Raw genomic sequence first — 21,559 nt, forward strand, 5'->3', positions numbered from 1 at the left:
ACCTAGAAAAGTGGTACAGATGAACCAGTTTGCAGGGCAGAAATAGAGACACAAATGTAGAGAACAAACGTATGGACACCAAGGGGGGAAAGCTGGGGGTGGGTGGTGGTGGTGGTGGTGGTGGTGTGATGAATTGGGAGATTGGGATTGACATGTATACACTAATATGTATAAAAGATAACTAATAAGAAACTGCTGTATAAAAAATAAATAAAATAAAATTCAAAACTAAGAAAAAGAAATCTGGTGCTCCATTTGGCATAGTTTTTAACACATTGAGTCTATTTTCTTTATTTCTGAGAGGAAATTAAAGATCAGAAAGTTAAATAACCTTCTTAAGATTACAATGGGATCACTGGCAAAGCATTGAAAAGAACCTGGTGTGTGTATTTTCAACCCATCGCTCTAATATACCACTTGCTTCTCTCTAAAAAGGATAATTAATAAACCTATCAACCACATTAGCTCCTCAAAGGCTTATTAATTTCTTAAGGAAAGGAAATGTCTTTCTTCATCTTTGCCCCCCTCCAATGTCAAGCAGTGTCTGGCAAACAGTCAGTACTCCATAAAAACTGTTCTTACTGACATAATGGTTATACTCCAATGTGTAGAATGACCACCTGTCCCCATCCGATACCTGCTTTGTTCTGGAAAATTCTATTCAAACTTCAAAACTCAATGCACATAGCAACTCCTCTGTAAAGTCCTTCTGATAAGTCAAGGTAGAATTATCGATACCTTCTCTAAATTACATCGATGTCTCGTATTAAATTATTTCATATCTAACATATTATATTCCTCTTGTTTGCTTACAAGCTTCTCTCTCGAGCAGACATCACGCTGTGCTCATCTTACACATAACACTTAGCACAGCATCAGGCACACAATAGGCATGAAATACATTTTTTTCCTACTGAATTAAACTGTATTAAACAGAATTTGAGAGTGAGGTTTGAGAAAATATCGGTATTATAATCTGTATTTTATGGAAGTTTAAGCAGAAATATGCTTTTTCACATCACCATATGTTTCATCAGTTAAGCTAGATTCTTATCAAACTCATCATATCTGAAACCTAACAGTTATTTCTCTTTAATGACTTTTGCATTATTAATTAATTCTAATTTTCATTTCTCATCTGCTAATCTTTATAATTTGAATATATACCAATATAATATCAATATATCAATATAATTTGAATATCAATCATTTGATTTGGGTCTTCACTCTTACAAATATTTTAAAAATCATGTTTATACAATTTTTAACTATTGGAAACCACTCCAAAATAGAATAAAAACAGGAAAAAATATTAGCAAATGTTAAGCATGCTTTCCTAAATCAATATATTTTCATAATAAGACAATGAGTTTTAATGGGCTCTATGAGTTATAATTCATAAAACTAAATAGCTATGTTATACTCTTTTCTGAACAAATTTAAAAGCTTTCCAACAACTAAAGCAGTCAAGGCTATTATTAATAAATAACATGTAAATTCAAACATAGAATGGTGGCATTATGTGCTTCTAATACTAGTTACTTAATATAATTAAAATTGTGTGAGGTAATCAAGCTGATATTAAAAGTCTTGCGTCATGGGGAAATTCACACTTAAATACAATCTTAATTTCATATAAAGTCTACCAAAAGGGAATCTGCAGGGGAGGGGGTGAAGCGGAATGGGCATTTGGTTGTACAACATATTTTCCTTTTCTGTGAGTTCTCAAGGTAGCCTACTATTAAACAAAAAGTACCTACGCTAGCCCTTCTAATTTTCTAGCGTTAGAAGTATTTAATTAATAGAATCTGTTCCTCGATGTGTGATTTAAACAAAATAGATTTATATTATAAAGGTGGGTTGGATTAAAAGAAAAGGATACACAATTTACGAGCCTACCTGAAATACAACAAATCTTGACTGAAGGCACCACACAAAAGTGTCAAGTGCATGAAGTGGGGGTAGACAACAGAGGAGCAAAACAGAAAGAGATGGAGAACAGGAAAGCCTCAGTGGGAAGCAGAGAGATACAGAGAAAAAGAGGAAGAACAGAGAGGGAGATGGAGCATGTGGTGAGGGCATATGAACCAGCTCAGCAAAAGGGTAATAAAAGAAGCAAAGTGCAATGACAAGTAATTTTTCCAAACATAGCTAAGTATAATTGGATCACAGAAACAACTGCAGTTGTCTCAAAATAAATTAGATGAAGACTATTTAGCCAGCATTTAGTTTACTTTTGTTTACTACTTCATTCAAATAAATCTGTCAAAGTGAATGTCAAACTTCTCAATCAATAGAAGTTAACCAATGGTCAGAATATGCTATTGATACCTACATTTGAATATACTTGCCTGGCCTGTAATTCAAAATCAAAGTTGTCTTATTTAAAGATGGTACATATTTTCACTACAAATAAATGTATTCCAATATAGCAGTTTGGTAATATCAACACCACAAATGCATTCATTTCAGTTTTTAATAAATAAGCAGAAAAGGGAAAAATTTTATACAGCATACCTTAAAAAGCATTTATTATTTTATATAATATTTGCAAATGAATATTTGAATCAGAGATCTTAATTCATTATTGTTACTGACATTTGGGAGGCGAAAAGTTTTCTTTTGAAATTTTTATTTTGTGCTAGTGGCCATTTTAGACTATAATGGAATCCCTCTTTTGTGCAGAGTAGCACTGCATATGACAAAAAATAAAGATAAATCAACTAGGAGACTGCTTGCTATATTTTGATATCAACATTTTAAAAAAATGTTTTGCATCTATTGGATACAGTAATCATTTAAGTAGCCTGTCAAAAGTTTTCTCAAGTAATGAATTGTCCTATTAGATTCCATTAAAATGTTAGTCTTGAGAAATTTCCTGAAAGGACTGTTACATGTTAAATGCTTATTTCCAGCTTGTAAAGATTCTGGAAGGCTATGTGATCTGGGTAAGGCATGCATATCAAAAGGAGATAGTAAATGAAAGACTAGTTTAATTTTATTTGAATTTTAATGCAAATATAAAGATGAAGCATAAAAAAAGTCAACACCCTAGAAAATTTGATGGTGTCGTGAGGAAAATGTTATGGGGAAATGAATGTTGTTATAAAGTAAATAAAGGTTTTCCTTCACATTTTTTAGGCATTAAGCATGACCTACATGAAGCATAAAGCATAAAAAAAGTCAACACCCTAGAAAATTTGATGGTGTCGTGAGGAAAATGTTATGGGGAAATGAATGTTGTTATAAAGTAAATAAAGGTTTTCCTTCACATTTTTTAGGCATTAAGCATGACCTACCTAATGCATAAGATTATATTCACAATATTTTTTGATATGTACTCTGAGAGTGCATGGCGGATGATCACTAAAGATGGAATACGGTAAGACAACTTAGTTAACAGTTTCCTTTTTTCATTTTTATTACATAAACATTATAGCCATACTAATGAAATTCTACTTTAAAATTTTTTTACAAACTGTTGCCCCCCAAACTTCTAATTTATCCTTATTTCTTGCTAGTTGTATATGCATATCTCATTTTAACATAGCAGATATAACTTTTAATTCAGCTTCTAAAATAAGTTTACATTATAGCCTGGATAATTTTTCTTGCTACCATAGCCTCCATAATTATCAAAACTTCAAATAGATTTTAGTGATATGGTAACTAATTTTTAACAACCTGTTTTCTAAGGAGAAAACAGGTCCTATTTTGTAACATTTGCCTACTTCCATAGTGCAAATACTTTCACTTAAGCCAATTCTGAACTACCAACAGTGTGTCACTGAATGCAGAATTGGGAAGAGATGCACACAACTGGTTCTCACAAGTTGGTATCAACCAGCTCCAGCACATTATTTTTGTAGAGGTGAGTTTTCTCCAGTTTTGCACTATTATAACCCTTACAATGAATACTTTGGGCAGGCATAATTGGTTCTCTACCCAGCAATTACTTCCTATCCCCTTAGAACTGTGAACTCTAAGCCAATCTTGATAATTCTAACTCCATTGCCAGCGATTAGTTAGGAACTGGCATGAATAACAATTGTGGCCCAAAAAACACATGAAGAAGTATACAGAGGAGACTTCTAGAAAAGTTCCTCTCAGTTTCAAAAGGGTATTTGAGTACAGGATGCTTAAAATTGTTATATCCCTCCTGTAAACACAAGGGGACAATACTCAGAACAAAATCCTAGTGGATGTTGTTGTATACCACCCGTATGAACCCCTCAGAACTGCACTCATTCCTCAAGCTGCCCCCAAGGATTGCATGCTCAGTGCTCATAGCTGAGTCCTTTACCCAAGAAGTTATGCTCCCTCCCCAGGCGGCAGCCATATGGAGCCCTCCTGGCCCCTGCCTCAGTTAGGTCATCTCTGAAGATCTACACCGGCTTCAAACTCCTGTGGGATTGGCTGAGGTATCTGTTCACAATTTAACTTCCTCTTCAAAGTCTTTCTGCCCTTATTCCCTCACAGACGTTGTTACTAATTTATCAAGTTCTAACAGTGGTAATTACAGCAGTCCCCAAACAGACAGATTTGGCATTTGGAAGAACTAATATTCCTTGGCCTGTGGGATTAAGGACTATCATAATGGGGACTTCCCTGGCGGTCCAGTGGTTAGGACTCCACACTTCCACTGCAGGGAGCACGGGTTCGATCCCTGGTCGGGGAACTAAGATCCCAAATGCCGCATGGTGCGGCCTAAAAAACAAACAAACAAAAACTATCATAATGGGCCAACTGGAAACCTCTGAAAATACCCTCCCCAACTGGTAAAGATTAAATAAAAAATAAGGATGCATCATCCTGCATCCTTATTTTTTATTTAACACATTACATCCCTGTTTTATTTCATTTTATATTTTATTGAAGTATAATTGACTTGCAATATTGTATTAGTTTCAGGTGTACAACATAGTGATTCAATATTTTTATATATTACAAAATGATCAACACAGTAAGTCTCGTTACCATCTTGTCACCATACAAAATTATTACAGTATTTTTGACTATATTCCACATAACACTCTATGAAGAAGAAAATTACGCAACTGAACCCTGCGTGAGTTCCAGACTCACAAAATCATGATAAAGGAAGAACTTGTGGCTCAGTGGCTTGAAGTGTCAACTAGTTCTCATTACAAAAAACCAAGTAGAAGCCAGGATGAAATTGTCAAAAACAACAATTGCATGGCTGTGGAAATCAAACAAAGCCACATTAAAAAATTGAGAAAAATGCTAGAGTTTCAGAAAATAACAACAGAAGTCTGTGACCTTCTTACCTGGAGCTGCTCCCACAGCCCCCTTCTGGTATACATACATAAAGGATCAATAGTTTCAGCAGCACAAGGCTGGGAAAACCAGCAGCTTTGCTACTTGACTTGGGGTGGGTTGAAAACCCATGGCTCTGTCAGCTAGAAGAAGCAAACCCAATAGGAAAGAAAGAGAGAACCAGCAGCTTAGCTAGCCTAAGATTGCAGTTGCACATACGGTGAATAGCAGACCAGCCAGAATTTGACAGGGAAGCCCTGGAAATGAGAGACCCACAGAAAAAAAACTTGATAAACTCTCCCCACATACCATACTGACTAGGAAATTATACCATGTTCAGGGTAGATCCTGAGATATTCCAGTAGAAAGTAAAATCCAAGCAAGTGACTTGAAAACTGGCTGAACTCTGAATGTGTCCCCAACACTATACACAGATTGATTAGCAGAGGGTGAAAGCCTTAAAAGCTGAGAATATTTGAGCACAATTTCTGTCCATATCTCTAGATGGCAATTAGACTACGCAGACACAGCAGCAACCCATCGGAAGGTAAGCCTCTTATCACCAGAAAAAACTGCAAAGACATATGCAAAGTACTGAGAGAGGGGGAAAAACTCTGTCAACCAAGAATTCTATATCCAAAGAAATTATTCTCCAAAAATAAAGGTGAAATTTTAAAACTTTCCCAGATTAAAGCAAAACAAAAATAGGCATATGTCTTTTATACCACAGGATCCAAGTACCTAGCTTAGTGGCTGGAACTGGCTCCCTAAATTTGTTGAATCAAATAAATAAAAAGATATAATTTATTGTCACTTATTATTTCTTTGAAAAAATACATAAAGTTTAAAATTAGAAACACATATTTCCTGTTTCCTCAGTAAAATTTGGAGACTTGCCCCTTCTACTATCTCAAGAATAGGATATGAGGCCCAAATTCTAGGTTAATCAAAACCTAGGTATCCTTAATAACAAAGCAAAGGGCAATGGCCCCATGGGAAATAAATATTTTCTTTAAAAAATTTTCAACATGTATAGAGTAGAATATGCTGATATAAAGTGGCATTTACAATCATCTGTAAGAAAAAAATTTAAACTCGATTGAACTGCTGACTCTTTGAACATTGTGTGCACATTCACGCATGCACACACACACTTCTGAATATGTGTACTACTGTGTAAGATATAATCATATCTATTTTATTTATTTTTTATACAGCAGGTTCTTAATAGTTATCCATTTTATACACATCAGTGTATACATGTCAATCCCAATCTCCCAATTCATCCCGCAACCAGCCCCCCGCCACTTTTCCCCCTTGGTGTCCATATGTTTGTTCTCTACATCTGTGTATCTATTTCTGCCCTGCAAACCGGTTCATCTGTACCATTTTTCTAGGTTCTACATATATAATCATATCTAAAATGCATTTGGCTTGAAGAGATTGAAATGTATTCCATTTATTCTAAACCTAGAATTTTAGCATCCTCTTATTCTCTTTTAGTTTCCTTTTTTTGATGTCCTTCATCTTACATACAGTCTAACTTTTCTTATCATCTGGACCATTCATTAAAGTTCACAGTTTTCATGATCTTACTATTTTATTCAACAATCCATTCTATGAATTAAGGTAATTATATATTTCAAGATTTGGACAAAAGTATCAGGAGCATCTTAGATCCCTATGAAACCTTCACTTATATTTCATTAGATCCTCTGTTGAAAGAGTTAACAACATTCTTGCACTCTAGTATTCCATGCTTATTTTGTCAGGCTGACTACTTGCTCCTGAAAGAGATCTTTACCAACCTAAACCCTACAAAAAGAGGCAAATAATCAGTACCAGGGAGAATGCGGTTAAGGATGGCAATAATTTGAGCTGCTCTTTTGCTTTGAAACACATCTCCCCATATCCCAAGTAATTCCTCAAGAAGCCCTTCTCATGGATACATCCTAGAAAGGAAAACAGACAGACAGCTCCAAGTTCAAGCTAACAAAAACAAAAGTCCATCCTACGTACAATTTTCTTGGATGAGTCAGCTAGCATAAATGCAGTCAAATTTTCAGCACAGTTCTTACTCCTGTTCCACAAAGCTGCAATTCTAGGGTGATTGGAAATGCTTTCATAGTTCATGTTTCATACTCTAGTACTATAATTATTGATATTTAATATATTTTAGTTGAATGATATAAAGAATGAATGAATGAATCTACTGTATACTTCTCAAAATATTGAAATAGACTTAGACCCAACTTTTCTGCTATTTCAATGCTTTTATAAGTCAAATAAAATTGGTTTGTAAAACATTTGTAACACCATTAGGGTATTTGCTCTGATATACCTCTTACCAATTAATGGCAATATGTCCTTCACAAAGCTTTGTATTTTTCTATCCATTGAACCAATTTCATCATTAAAATTTTAAAGCTATTCTAAATAGCAATATCTAGGCATCATCTACTATATTCTAGTTCAATTTAACAGAGACTTCAATGTAAGTTAAGGTTAACGTTTCCTATTTACCAAACTAACTTCAACAACTAGTCTATAATTTAACTCTGCTTTCAATTTTTCATCCAGCTAGCTAAACACCCTCTCAAATATCCCACAAACTGAAATCTGAAAGATTTTTCCCTTGATATATACTAGATATGTTTCTTGGATACTAAGTTTTCCATTAAAAACAATCTTTTTTCTTTAGGCAAATGCTCAATATAGTGTTTTATCCATAATTAACAAGGAAATATTTTTGCAACTAGAAGGAATTACTATCGTAAGCATTTTACATGTTGCAATTTATCAAGAAACAAAAAACTCTCCTTTATTCCCATTTGTAAATCTACCTTTTGGCTATGCACTTACAAATTAACTTTGAGTTAGTTTATCTTCTTAATCTCCATAGATATCCATCAGGTGTATTGTGGCATTCACCAAAATAAATTACAGAAAGATTAAAAAGTTAAAGTTTAAAAAAATAAATAATAAAAACATGAGAAAGTATACAGTTAAATATTCAACTGATTTGGGGATGAATAAAGAGTTTCTAGGGTTAAAAGGAATGGGAAAAAAATCACCAAATATGCAAAGACTTAGCTATACTAAATTCAGTATTTCCAAATGACCAAAGAAAATTAGTAGCTAAACATCAAAATGGGAAATACATTTGGAACAGATGACAGTTAAATGGGTTAAATTCTAACCACAGAAAAATATCTTATAAACCAATAAGAGCAAAACTAATTAATACCCAATAGGACCATGGGCAGAAGAAATAAAAGCAATGAACAAGACAATTCATAGAAGTATATATCAAACACCAACAAACACACAAAACATTCATCTTCACAATCAAATTCAAATTAAAATGACAGATTCTATCTTTTGTGGTCTATTCAAATGGCAAAAATTTGGTGTATCAAGACTGAAAACTCAAGCACATCTGACAGGAGAATGGAGTGTTATAATCTTTCTGGAGAGCAGGTTGGTAATCTGAATTAAAAGCTTAAAAGAATCAAAGCACAAATATGTATTTGTGAAATACTCAGAAAACAGGCAAAAAATTATGTATAGAGATAGCCATTATAATATTATTTATACCAGCCACTGGAAGCAACTGCAATGACCCCAGATAGATGAATAGTTTGTGGTACAGCCTTATGATAGAACATCAGTGCAGCCATTTAAAACATTTCTGAAGAACATCTAAAGGCTTGGAGAAAAGTTAATGGTATGATATCAACTGAAAAAAATCAGAACACAAAATTATATAGTATGATACCAATTTTGTAGATATGTAAAATACACATGCATTGGAAAAAGGGAAGAAAATACAACAAAATGTTAGCAATAGCTATATATGGGGGAAAGGATTGTGGATAGCTTGTATTTCATTCTTTACACTGAGCAATTTTTCAGATGTTCTATAGTAAACATATTGTTCCTTTTAAAAGGAAACACACAAAAAACGTTATTTTTACAACTATAGCTAATAGGTATTTTTAAATATGCCATCAAGTGATGCAAGAACATTTTCAGAAACAAAGCAAAAACCAATTCTTAAAAATGTCAATAGACTTTTCTACTACATGAATTACCGAAGACATTCACTTTTTATAACTTGAAATTTTCTTCACATAACAATTATCATTAAAGAACTTAAAAGTAAAAGTAGTAATGTCTAACAATTAAATGTCTACTCAGAAATACAACCTAAAAAGAAAACCCTTATCTAATCAATTACAGGAAAATGTGTGATTAGAATATAGTGCTTACCTTTTTCACTTACACTCTCACTTTCAATCTCAACATCATCGCAACTTGTATATTCGGGTGTAGAAGCTAATTCCTCCTCTGAACTGCTCAATGAAACCTGGCGCATTTTACCTCCTTTCTTTGACTTATGAGGCTTTGGTGGTGGAGGTCTCACTGACTCTGACTGGTCAGAACTGAGAGAATCGTTCCTTAACATTGTTTCCATTTTTTCACGTTTTGTTTTCCTTACAGCAGAGCTAGGATCTAAGTGCTGTTGTTTCCTTAGCGAGTCAGTACGTCTCATGTCTGGTCTATCAATGGGTATTGGACTCCTCCGGGGGGTAGGAGGACTATGGTTTGTGGTCCTTTGTGGATAAGAACTTGGTCCCTGAGCCTCTCGAGTTCTTTCCATTGAATAAGATCGCTGATTTTCCATGGCAGCTCTACGTTCAGATACAGATCTTTGCCTTGACGGTCGTTCCATCCTTAGCATAGAAATCCTGGAGTCTTCCAGTTCAGCATTTGCTAAAGAAACATCACTGTGCCTTCTCTCATGCCTGGCTCGTGACACTTCAGCATGGATACGCATTTGTTCTTCATAGGGCTGTGGCTTTACTGGATAACGGGCCAAATTTGGATCACTTCGATAGCGTGCCTGGTATTCCTCCTCTCTCCTTTGTCTTTCATATTCATCTCTGCTCTCTGCATCCTCATTATCTACAATATATTCTTTGGAATGTCTATGACTTCTCCTGTTGGAGTCTCTATAATTTATATGATCAGACTCTTCATAAAACTGAGGTTCACGTTGAGACCTCCTATCAGCATAATCTGATGGAGATCTAGGCATCGCGCTGTCCGAAGTAGCATACTGTGGATATTCCCTTTCTTCCCTTTGGTCGTATCTTCTATTTTGATCTCTGGACACTGATGGACTTCTTTTCCTAAGTAACCAAAGGAAAAGAATGAGGAAAAGAGCAGAATTTAGGCAATTTCACATTTTACTGATTCACTGGCAGGTTGATGGATAAATTCAAATACTTCTTTTGATCCTTTTTTTTTTTTTATTTCATTTTAAAATCAGACCATAACAAAAGTTTTACTAATATTCATTTTATTCAGTTCAAATAGGAAATTTAAAAGGTATTTTTAATATGCTTCTTAAATGCCTGGCACGCCCATATGGAATATACATTGGCCCTGAAATTAGATAATCAACATCATACTCTACTGCAGCAAAAGAACTTTTATTCTAATTTCTTTGCTTGGCTCAATACACTGAAGCTATCTCCCAATTGTTATTCAGAAGCTTAGAAAAATTCCACCTTCCTTTCTCTCTATTCCTGACACCTTGATTTCATAGTCACTTGAAAACGTGATGAAGCCAAACTGATTCAGCTCAAGAGTTGAATGCTTTCAACTGAAACTAAGGGCTGGCTCTTAAAAATCATTTTTCATTCAACGTCTACCTAGATCACTCCTAGTATCGGTTCATCTAAATCTTCATCTTATCATTATATCTCCAATCCTTTACTGCTCTAACTTGAGATAATCAATTTAAATAAATGCCAACTAGAATGATTTGTTCATTGAAAAAAGTCAGAAAGATCTATTTTTATTCCATCTTCATTAAATTAAGGCCAGCTCCATGACACTTCTCTGTCTTCATAGCTGACTCCTAATATGTCCTTACAGACTCAGAAGAAGCGAGTGTTTGTTAAGCTTTCAACCTGCCCCTCTAACACCAGTACAATCTGGTAGAACTTGAAATCACACATCATACTCTTTGTCAACAAAATATTCACGCTGTCCTCTTCTCTGGCACAAACTCAGATAATGGCAATCACTAGCCATGAGAAGCAATGGAACTGGAATCCTGAAGGTGACAGAAAAGGTTTAGAATAACTGTTACAGAGATTTTGCCGGGACACATGAAATAGTTGGGTCAGTTGAAGTTAAAGATGACCAAGATTAGATAGCTCAGTTGAGAATTTCTTAGACAATTTTTTTTTGATTCCAAAAGAAAGAGCAGAGAAAGGATACACATGGAGTGACCCAACCCAGCAGCAGCATCATTCTCCTCTCAATCTTCTTTTGCATCACCTAGTTAGTCCCTTTCCCCCATATCTGGAATGCAGTCTGCTAATGCATCAGTTAGCGTTCCTTAACAGAAACAAAAGTCACTCTAGGTTTTCCAGGGAGTCAGGGTTTCAATATAGAAATCAAAACTACACAACGGTTGAACCTGCTAAGGAATGAACATCAGAGAAGATAATGCTGTTCTTAGCCTGGAGAACCAAAGACAGGGTTCTCAAAATGGTCATTAGGAAACTGCTGTGAATTCAATAAGTCTTGAGGAATTTGCCACCAATTACCTCAGCTGCCTACAGCATTAGGGTAGTCAATTAAAAGGAGTTTCATCTAGGAGCCACTAAGACTTTCACATCTGCCTATCTGCCTGCCAACAACTCTGCTTGACAATCATGGTTTCTATAACTCTTCTACCTTTCAAATCTCACACATGTGCATTGCTAGGGTTGACTCTAACCTAGAGCCATGAAGGGAAAAGTATTGCAGTAAATGAAGGAGCTGGCCTGTTCCCTGAAATGTTTTATGATTAAGCAAGTGTATGCGCTTTTCTTTTTACATTTACATATAAAACATTTAGGACTTTATTACAAATCTTTTAGGTTACAATTGTTACATAACACCATAGATTCCTACAGTTTAAAATATACAATCAAAACAGAGCACTCAAAATAAATTATACAGTATTAACCTACATAATATCCTATTTATGTGTCTGTTATGCATAATTCATTTTACTTTTTGTCATTATTTTTATACATATGAATAAAGAAAATATACTCTAGTATGGTAGCAATGTATCATGAAGAGAAAACTAGAGTTAAGGGATCTGGGTTTCTTAGTCCTACTTCTGCTATTAACCAGTTACTTGAACCTATAAAGCCATTTAATCTTTGAGAGTCTGTGCTTTAAAGTGAGAGACATAGATTATACACATTAACTCAAATATTATTTTAACAAATATGATTAGGTAAGAACTAAATGCCACACACTATAATATAGATTAGGAATACAGGAATGATTAAGAGATGACCCTTATAAGAAGCTGAATGATTCTAAAACCCTCTTTCATTTCTTAGAGATTATGATTTTATAACATTGATAACACAACTTCATCAAGTTAATATGCCTAAATGAAAGCTTAAAGCATCGCAAAAAATAATAAGGATGCTCTTATCAAGATGTAATTAACTGACTAGTGCCAATTTTCAATATACTCACATCTCATTAACTAGCTACTTAGTGCTAACTATATTAAAAATATATATACTAACTGAGATAAGTGAGAATTTCTCTAGGGAACTCTAAAGAATAAGCAATTAAATTAGTTCCTTCTCAAACTGACCATCTAACATCCATTAGATTAGATGTAGAATTTATGTTAGGAATTCAAATTCATTTCAGTATGTTTAAAATAATATAACAATTTTTTCCAATCTAAGTTAATAAATATATTTTCTCTAAAAATGTGTTATTCATAAATCTAATTTAATATAAAGAAATTGATACTGTTTCAAGAGTAAGTCTAGTGTTTCTCAGATTTATATGGTACATAAGAAAAGAATTTTTTTAATTTCATTTAGAGATCGCTTAATTAAATAAATTTTAATTTCCTTAAAATTCAGTGTGGACTGAATAGGAAATTTTATAGCTATATATAAGCATATGAATTTTGGAAACATAAAAAAGGAAGTAAAATGTGATTTGCTAAATGAAAGCAGTATTACTTCATTACAATAGGCCAGTAAGAGCAGCTCATCAGCTAGAGCTCACTTTTGTGCCTTTGTGTTTCCCCAGCATATTACTACTCATCCTACAGACAATTACCTAACTAGTGTTCTGTACTGTCCACTAGACTTCAAATTTTGAACCAGAAAGGACTATGTCTAACACACCTTTGTACCTCCAGTATTTATTCAGTCACTCAACGAATATTTATTTAGTGCTTACTATGGGCCAGGTATGATTCTGGTTGCTGGAAATGTAACAGAGAAAAGACACATAAGGTCTCAGCCCTCAAGAAGTTCTTTCTAGTAGGGAAGATAGACAGTAAGCATATAAACAAATTAAGGTAATTTCATATAGTAATAAGTCCTATAGAAGAAAACTGAAACAGGGTAAAATTACAAAAAGTGACTGAGTGAAGCTACTTTCAATAAGGAAGTTCTTTCTAAAAAAGTACATTTGAACTAAGACCTGAAGAGCATAGTTACATGACATGCAGCCCATTTATGTAAAACATACAGCTTTACTGGAGATGTTTTGGGTATTCTCATTAAGTTGCTATTCTTTTCTTTTCTTTCCCTTATTTTATTTTTTAATCAAAGCTGTTTTATAAAATATAAATTTACTGAATTCTTGTTATTTTATTGAATCAAGGATTTTCCAGGGTAGTTCATCTCTAGAACCCATCTAAAAGCAGTCCACTGAGCCTTTTTCCCATGCTCCTCTCTTTCAAAAGATTTCATGCTCCCAAATGAGTAAACTGTAATTTACCATATTTGGTAAATACTTCATTATATTTTATCTCAGTTGAAAGTCAAAAGAAAAACAAGCAGACTAAGTCAGAATGAATGGACACTGGTTTTATAATATTATCAAAAATACTTACATGCCTAAGATTGTTAACACAAATTAATCTCTAAAATGTGGAACTTAAAGCCATACAAGAAAGTGAAGTAAAAAATTTCAGAAAATGTTCAGGGAAAAATTGGCTATTTTGAAGGACGTTCAACTTAATGATGGCCTTCTTCCTCACTGCACTTCTTCCCTAGGTAATCTTACCTATTTCTATCCAGAAATGTCTATAATACTCCTTAAATGTTAAGTTTCAAGAGAACAGGCAACCTGGGTCTAAGGAGGATGGCAGATAGTAGGTGCTCAATCTTCTGAATTAAAGAACCGATTGATTAATTCTCCCTTAGATTATCTCTACTTTTCATGGCTTGCTCTCTTCTTCTGTACTCAAACCCATTGATGTGCTAAAATAGTCTAGATCTTCTCTTTCCCCTACTACTCCCATGGCAGTAATAGGGCCTTAAGTGCAATGAAGAAACTACTATTATTAGTAGTGTAATTTAGCTCTATTGTATGTTAATTTGGCTTTTGTTGAACTTCAGACTATTGTCTATAAAATGACTTATTTGGCAAAAATGTATTTTGAGTGTCAATCCCTTTAGAACTAAACATTTAGAAAAAAATCTCTTTGTAAATTAGGGATTTCTAGTAATACATTTAACATCATGCTGGGTATGGACAGAAATGGGGAGAAAAAAAGCAACACTTCATCCCTGAGGAATTAACATAAATTTTTGAAAGTAAGTAGGGTGAAAGTGAATATAGTGAACCTTTATAACACAGGAAATATATATTCCATTGTATTGATAAATAAAAATATTTATTATTATACAGTTCAATTCTAAAAGAAATTCTATTATTAATTAGACCTTAGCAAGCTATTCAAGTGCTTTTTAAAGATCATACCTTAGGAAAACTGAATCCAATATTAAATCCAGAAATCACTTTGTTCTAGAGATTACAAAATTTGCCTGAAGCATGTGAATCAGACTGTAGATGCTGATTTGTACTGGATTTAAGTAAAAATAGAACACTGGTCATGATTTCTGAAATTGGGATGACTATTGTCACTGTTCCTTAACATAATTTCTGAAATTGGGATGACTATTGTCACTGTTCCTTAACTCTATGCTTTCAGGTAGAGTACCTGATAGTATATTTATTAAAGCCATGTTAGAAGCAAGGCAAGATTTTATTCTAAGAATACTCTTACCAAACAATGATGAATCTGCTATCAGTTACTCCAAAATATTCAAATACTCATCAAAACAATTTTTACCAGTCATATCATTAATTATTTCATACATACTTTCTTTAACTTAAAATTGCTATATATCTTAGACACTATATTTTTTCAGAAACTGAAGAAAATCCATGAAAATATAAGTACTATATCTTTAACCTTTATTTTCCCTACTGGCCTTTATAAGCAGGCCCTAGCATTTATTATTATCAAATGGAAAACATTTAATAGGAAAAAGAATAATAAAAAAAGTGATAATCTGTACACTTCTCTGAACAATCATAAAGCATTTAACAGTATTTAACCCATAAATTTTAATTCAGAAGAACATAGCAATTCATCTAAGATGTTATATTTCACTTAATCCTTCAAAGACCCTTAGAAATTAAAAGGCAGAATCCAGAATTATGACTTTTTTAGAATAAAATGTATTTGTGACATATAGTGCCTTAATTTTCACTCCTATTCATCAATCAATCTCTAGTTCTAATATATAACACTATCAGTATTATATTCACTTTGTATTTACCTAATATCTGTTCCTCTTACTTCTCTTTATTAAAACCTAGGTTGCTACAATTATTTTCTCTTTCACCATATTATAGGGGTCTTAACTGGAACTAGTTTATAGAAAATTCACATAAAGAAATGTCCTAAATCTTTTTTTTTTTTTTTTTTTTTTACTTTTGGCTGCGTTGGGTCTTCGTTGCTGTCCGCGGGCTTTCTTCAGTTGCAGTGAGTGGGCTTCTCATTGCAGTGGCTTCTCTTTTTGCAGAGCAAAGGCTCTAGGCTCACAGGCTTCAGTAGTTGCGGCTCGCGGGCTCTAGAGCGCAGGCTCAGTAGTTGTGGCGCACGGGCTTAGTGGCTCCGCGGCACTTGGGATCTTCCCCGACCAGGGCTCGAACCCGTGCCCCCTGCGCTGGCAGGCAGATTCTTAACCACTGCCCCACCAGGGAAGCCCCTAAATCTACTTTAATCAGTAGCATTTCTTGTTCACTGCTGATAAGTTTTTTGTCATCTGGACTAATTATTCAACCTATTTCTAAATATTCTAGCTGTATATTCACACCCACTCCATTATAAATGTCTGATTAGGCATAATAGGTTGAGCAAGAAACTCTACCAATTAGTCGCTTTAAAATGCCATGTCTAAAAATCATACTGACTAATAGAGAAACTCCAAATTAAAAGATTCTTTCCCAATTAAAGCCACTTTTGACAATTTCCCAAAGGCAGTCTCAATTTATATACTGTATACTAATTCATGACGTTTTTAATATTAGTTTCTATTTTAATATTTACAAACTTTAACATCCTATGTGGTTTGTGTTATTATACTACCTAGAATACTGACCATATATGCTATAAAATAATCATCAAGTTTCTGAAAATATAATCCAGTAAACATTTGAAAACATTTACAAGGACAGTGAAAAGTTACGTGGAAACTTAAGTTTTAATATTCATATATTTTTAACTCTTAAGACTTATGCAAATTTTAAGAATCATAATGACATTGAGAGAAGAGAAGAATTTGAAGATTACGAATTTCTGTAAATTCAAACCTATGTTATTACAATTAAGCACTACCTACATGAAAATCTCTTACTCATAATGTTTAATTAGTAGAGATTATTAAATAATTGTCATTTGATATATAAAAGAATAGAAATGACATTTGAAGAGTCAATAATTTGAAAAAACCTCCAACTTTTTAAAATCTTAATAAGGCATGATGTTGCTAAATAAATTGAAATACTTCATTAATTCAATTACACAATGCTAGCCATACAGTTTAAACATAACATTGCAATCAAATTCTGAAATTTGAAGCTGTTAAGACACATTAAATCAAGGATTTAACAGAAGCATACGATCCTGTAAAACATAAAATATGTAGGTTCTATTCCTATAATTCCTACAAAAAGGGATTTTTACAAATCAAACAATTTATATTCATCATAAAACATGAAAAAAAAACAATCTTTTTTTACATTTCACAGTATTCAACACATTTTTATATTTTTACCTTTCGCTCAACCAATGCACATCTGTCGAGCATGAAGCATCATGTTGACAAAAATACATCGGCACTATGCCGGGCAGTGCTTTCATTTAATCCTTCTAGCTCTAGCAAAATCATAGGAGCCATCCTTAATCAGATGATTTGAAAGTCTCTACTTGCTCACAATCATTTTATTTCAAAACTCAATTACCAAAAAAGTTACACATTAAACAAAACTCATTTCACGGATGGAGTCATAAAATCCTCTAGTGATGGGACTGTTAAGAAAAAGGTTATTCCTTAATGCCGTTACTATGTGCCTGTATATAGCTCAGGTCAAGTAAGAATGTACCCTGTAAGAAGGATTATGGTACTTAGCTGATTAGAGCCTCACAATACTGAACACCAGATGCATCCTACATCCAAGGCATTTCTGGGCACTATACTTAAAACGGACAGACTCAAAAATTGTAAACCACATTCTCCTATATGAATTACAGTATTTCTAAAATAACAGGATTTGCTGTGTTTGCTATTGATGTCTACCACACTGCTTTCACTGTAAAATGTAGAGTGATAGTAAAAGATGGTAATGGTTTAACAGGTCTACTCTATCATTTCTTTTCAATTATCCAGTAAGAAGTTTCTTAATCTTTACTAAAAAGAGAATGCTCCCCTAAAGGCGTAACGAAACAGGAAGTAGCAGTTTCTGTAAAAATTTAATTAAAAATGTGTTCCGTGAGCTAAGAATTTGGTTAGACACTGAGTTTAAATCAAGCTTTGCTCACTTTATTACTTCAATGCCTCTATTCAGTCATTCAAAAAACTAAAAAATAGAAAAAAGGATAACACCATGGATTCCTTTCTACCAAAAGCCAATTACCTAGATGTTAATGTTATACTTCTGAGAATTATGTTTAAGTGATTCCAAATAAACTTATATAAAACTGAGAAAAAGTCAGTGTTTGAAGAGTAGGGAGAGATGCGAAAGTAGTGTGCTGTGTTTTGGTCTCCCAAATTTCAAGTTTAAATGAGGGTTTAGGAATATGTTGTAGCACCATTCAACTACTTATGCAGTATTCATCTACAGAATTCCCTCCTAAAATGTAGACCTTGGAGACATTGGGCACAAGGGGCAGGGGGCGGGGAGGCAGGGCGTGGGGAACAGGGACAGATAAAGTAATTTTTACCCTCTGAGATTCCTAATACAGACTTGTAGACTATTCAAACAGAAATGCAATAAAAATTAGAAATGCAAGTTAATTCATTTTTACAGAAATATTAACCAATAATAAAATTCAACCACTTAGACCCCATAGTTCTTTTCAAACTGAAAAAAAAAAAAAATTCCACATAGTATTTTGATTCTTCCAAGCTGGTAAGCCCAGAAGATTTCAGAAACATTACAGGTGATGCTATGATAGCAAACTGTCTTCTTTACTTTTCCTTCCATTCACTTTTACCCCTTCAGTGAGCTCTTGGCAATGTTTTCCCAACGATAATGCACACTCTACTGCCCTTCCTCTCCTCTCCCATTAACCTTGTTTCTAGCTCCTCTTATTTGTCCACCTCAGACTGTCATTTGTAGCATTTCTAGCACCACTGCTGCTTTCTCTTTAGTAATACCTTTGAGAAGTATTGGGTTGGCCAAAAAGTTCGGGTTTTTCATAACATCTTATGGAAAACCCGAACGAACTTTTTGGCCAATCCAATATCTTGTCCTTTTTCAAACTCTTCGCTTTGACTTTTTCTTTTTTCAATTATTCCCTAGATAAGTACTTCTTATGCATTCAAATTTATGAAGGTCCAATTTGGGGTTTAAAAAGTTTTCATGAGAATATTACAATTTGAGTATCCATTGACCACTTCAGAAATACAAAATAACAAAAAGATTCTGTGAATCAGATACCAGCTTAAATTAATTTTATTTTATTCATGACAATATTTTCAACTTATATTTGAAAGATGAAGACCTAATACATGCAAATCTCTAGAAAATGGTGCACAAATGATGCTCCCTTATAGTAACACACTGGGCCACTCCCCTTTCCCCACTATCCCTCCCAAAATTGCCATGTCAAAAAGACACACAAAGACTAGGAACCATTCTATACTAGAAGGTAATTTGAACCTGTAGTAATTTTATTTCCCTTCGTTAAGGTGCTCTATCAAAGTCTATGGCAGCCTTAGAAGCAATCCTACAATAAAGATTCACTGGAATCAATACAAAGAAGAACAATGAGCAACACAGAAGAAATAAAAGAGGGAAAAAAGAATAAATAAGTTTATCTAAACTTCCATAATCATCAGAGAAAGGCCCTAGAAAGAGTTATTTTGTCTATTTTCCACTGAAAGCTTTATATTCTTTTAATATTACTGCCCCTCTACTGAACTTCAATTATTGGTTTCATCACGTGTTCCATTCTCTCCTCCTATTTCTATTTGCTCCAAAGAGGCAACAGATTTTTGGTTAGGACCTGCAACTATAGTTATTCAGAGAAGAGAAATATTTTCCTGTAAAATGAAACAAACATATCTAGAAGTATATATCGAATTTAAAAAGAGATGCTGTTTATCTGCAAGTCAATCATGCATATAATTAATTTTCATCTTAAGGGTTTATTTCCTTATTGAGAAAAAGAATCATACAGTGTTTTAAAATATAGAAAATACAGGTAAGTGGTTTTAAGGAGAAGCAGCATTTTCTGTCTCAGTTAATGGTTATTCTTTCCTTCTAGTTATTCATCCAATCCATGAGAAAATTCTGCTGGGTCTACCTTCAGAATATATCCAGAACCCAAACACTTCTCACCAACTCCACTAGTACAGGCCTGATTTAACCAGTATTTCTGGTGTGAATTACTGAAAAACTTCCTAACTGGTCTCTCTGCTTCTATTCTATCCCCCTTCAGATCAGTCTCAACACAGCAGCAATAATGTACATCAGATCATATCATTAACATGCTTGAAACACTTCAGCAACTCCCCACTTTGCTTACAAGGCCTAGAGGATCCGGCACCCATTGCTCCCTGTACTCCTCCCCATCTGCTCGTTCAGATCCAGCCACGCCGGCTTCCCTGCATGTTTTCACTTAAGACCATTTTGCTCTGGCAGCTCCCTCTGCGTGGAATGCTGTCCCTCCAGATATCACTAGAGATATCTAGTCGGCTAGTCAGTAGAGAGCTTCTTCAATTCTTCCCTCATATCTCACTTCCTCAAAGTGAAACGTGGTCTCAAGGAGGCCTACCCTGGCCACCCTACTGAATACTTCTATCTGTCTCCACCACCAGCCTCCAAATCCCAATCCCATTAACCTGTTTTACTTTTTAATCTTTTTCATAACATTTATCACCTTCTAATTATGATACATTTTTTATCCTTTTTATTCCCTGGGTTTTTTTGAAATTTTGCATTTTCTTTTACTTATTTTTTTATACAGCAGGTTATTAGTTATGCACTTTATACATATTAGTGTATACACGTCAATCCCAATCTCCCAATTCATCACACCACCACCACACGCCTGCCACTTTCCCCACTTGGTGTCCATACGTTTGTTCTCTACATCTGTGTCTCTATTTCTGCCCTGCAAACTGGTTCATCTGTACCATTTTTCTACGTTCCACATATATGAGTTAATATGCAATATTTGTTTTTCTCTTTGACTTACTTCACTCTGTATGACAGTCTCTAGATCCATCCACCTCACTACAAATAACTCAATTTCATTCCTTTTCATGGCTGAGTAATATTCCACTGTATATATGTACCACTTCTTCTTTATCCATTCATCTGCTGATGGGCATTTAGGTTACCTCTATGACCTGGCTACTGTAAATAGTGCTGCAATGAACACTGGGGTAAATGTAACTTTTTGAATTATGATTTTCTCTGGGTATATGCCCAGTAGTGGGATTGCTGGGTCATATGGTAGTTCTATTTTTACTTTTCTAAGGAACCTCCATACTGTTCTCCATAGTGGCTGTATCAGTTTACATTCCCACCAACAGTGCAAGAGGGTTCCCTTTTCTCCACACCCTCTCCAGCATTTGTTGTTTGTAGATTTTCTGATGATGCCCACTCTAACTGGTGTGAGGTGATACCTCATTGTAGTTTT

General features: G+C 34.2%; 1 protein-coding gene across 37 annotated transcripts in view; it reads right to left on the reverse strand.

Annotated features, from left to right (window-relative positions):
• The window catches only part of RIMS2 (regulating synaptic membrane exocytosis 2), a 566,717-nt gene that overhangs the window by 286,700 nt on the left and 258,458 nt on the right, over positions 1–21,559 (reverse strand). For all 37 annotated transcript variants that reach the window (XM_024129941.3, XM_024129925.3, XM_024129931.3 and 34 more), the window contains one exon: positions 9,550–10,472. In XM_024129941.3, coding sequence (XP_023985709.1) covers positions 9,550–10,472 — 923 coding nt within the window. The remainder of the gene's footprint in view (positions 1–9,549; positions 10,473–21,559) is intronic.

Source organism: Physeter macrocephalus, chromosome 15, assembly GCF_002837175.3.
Source record: "Physeter macrocephalus isolate SW-GA chromosome 15, ASM283717v5, whole genome shotgun sequence".
Taxonomy (NCBI): domain Eukaryota; kingdom Metazoa; phylum Chordata; class Mammalia; order Artiodactyla; family Physeteridae; genus Physeter; species Physeter macrocephalus.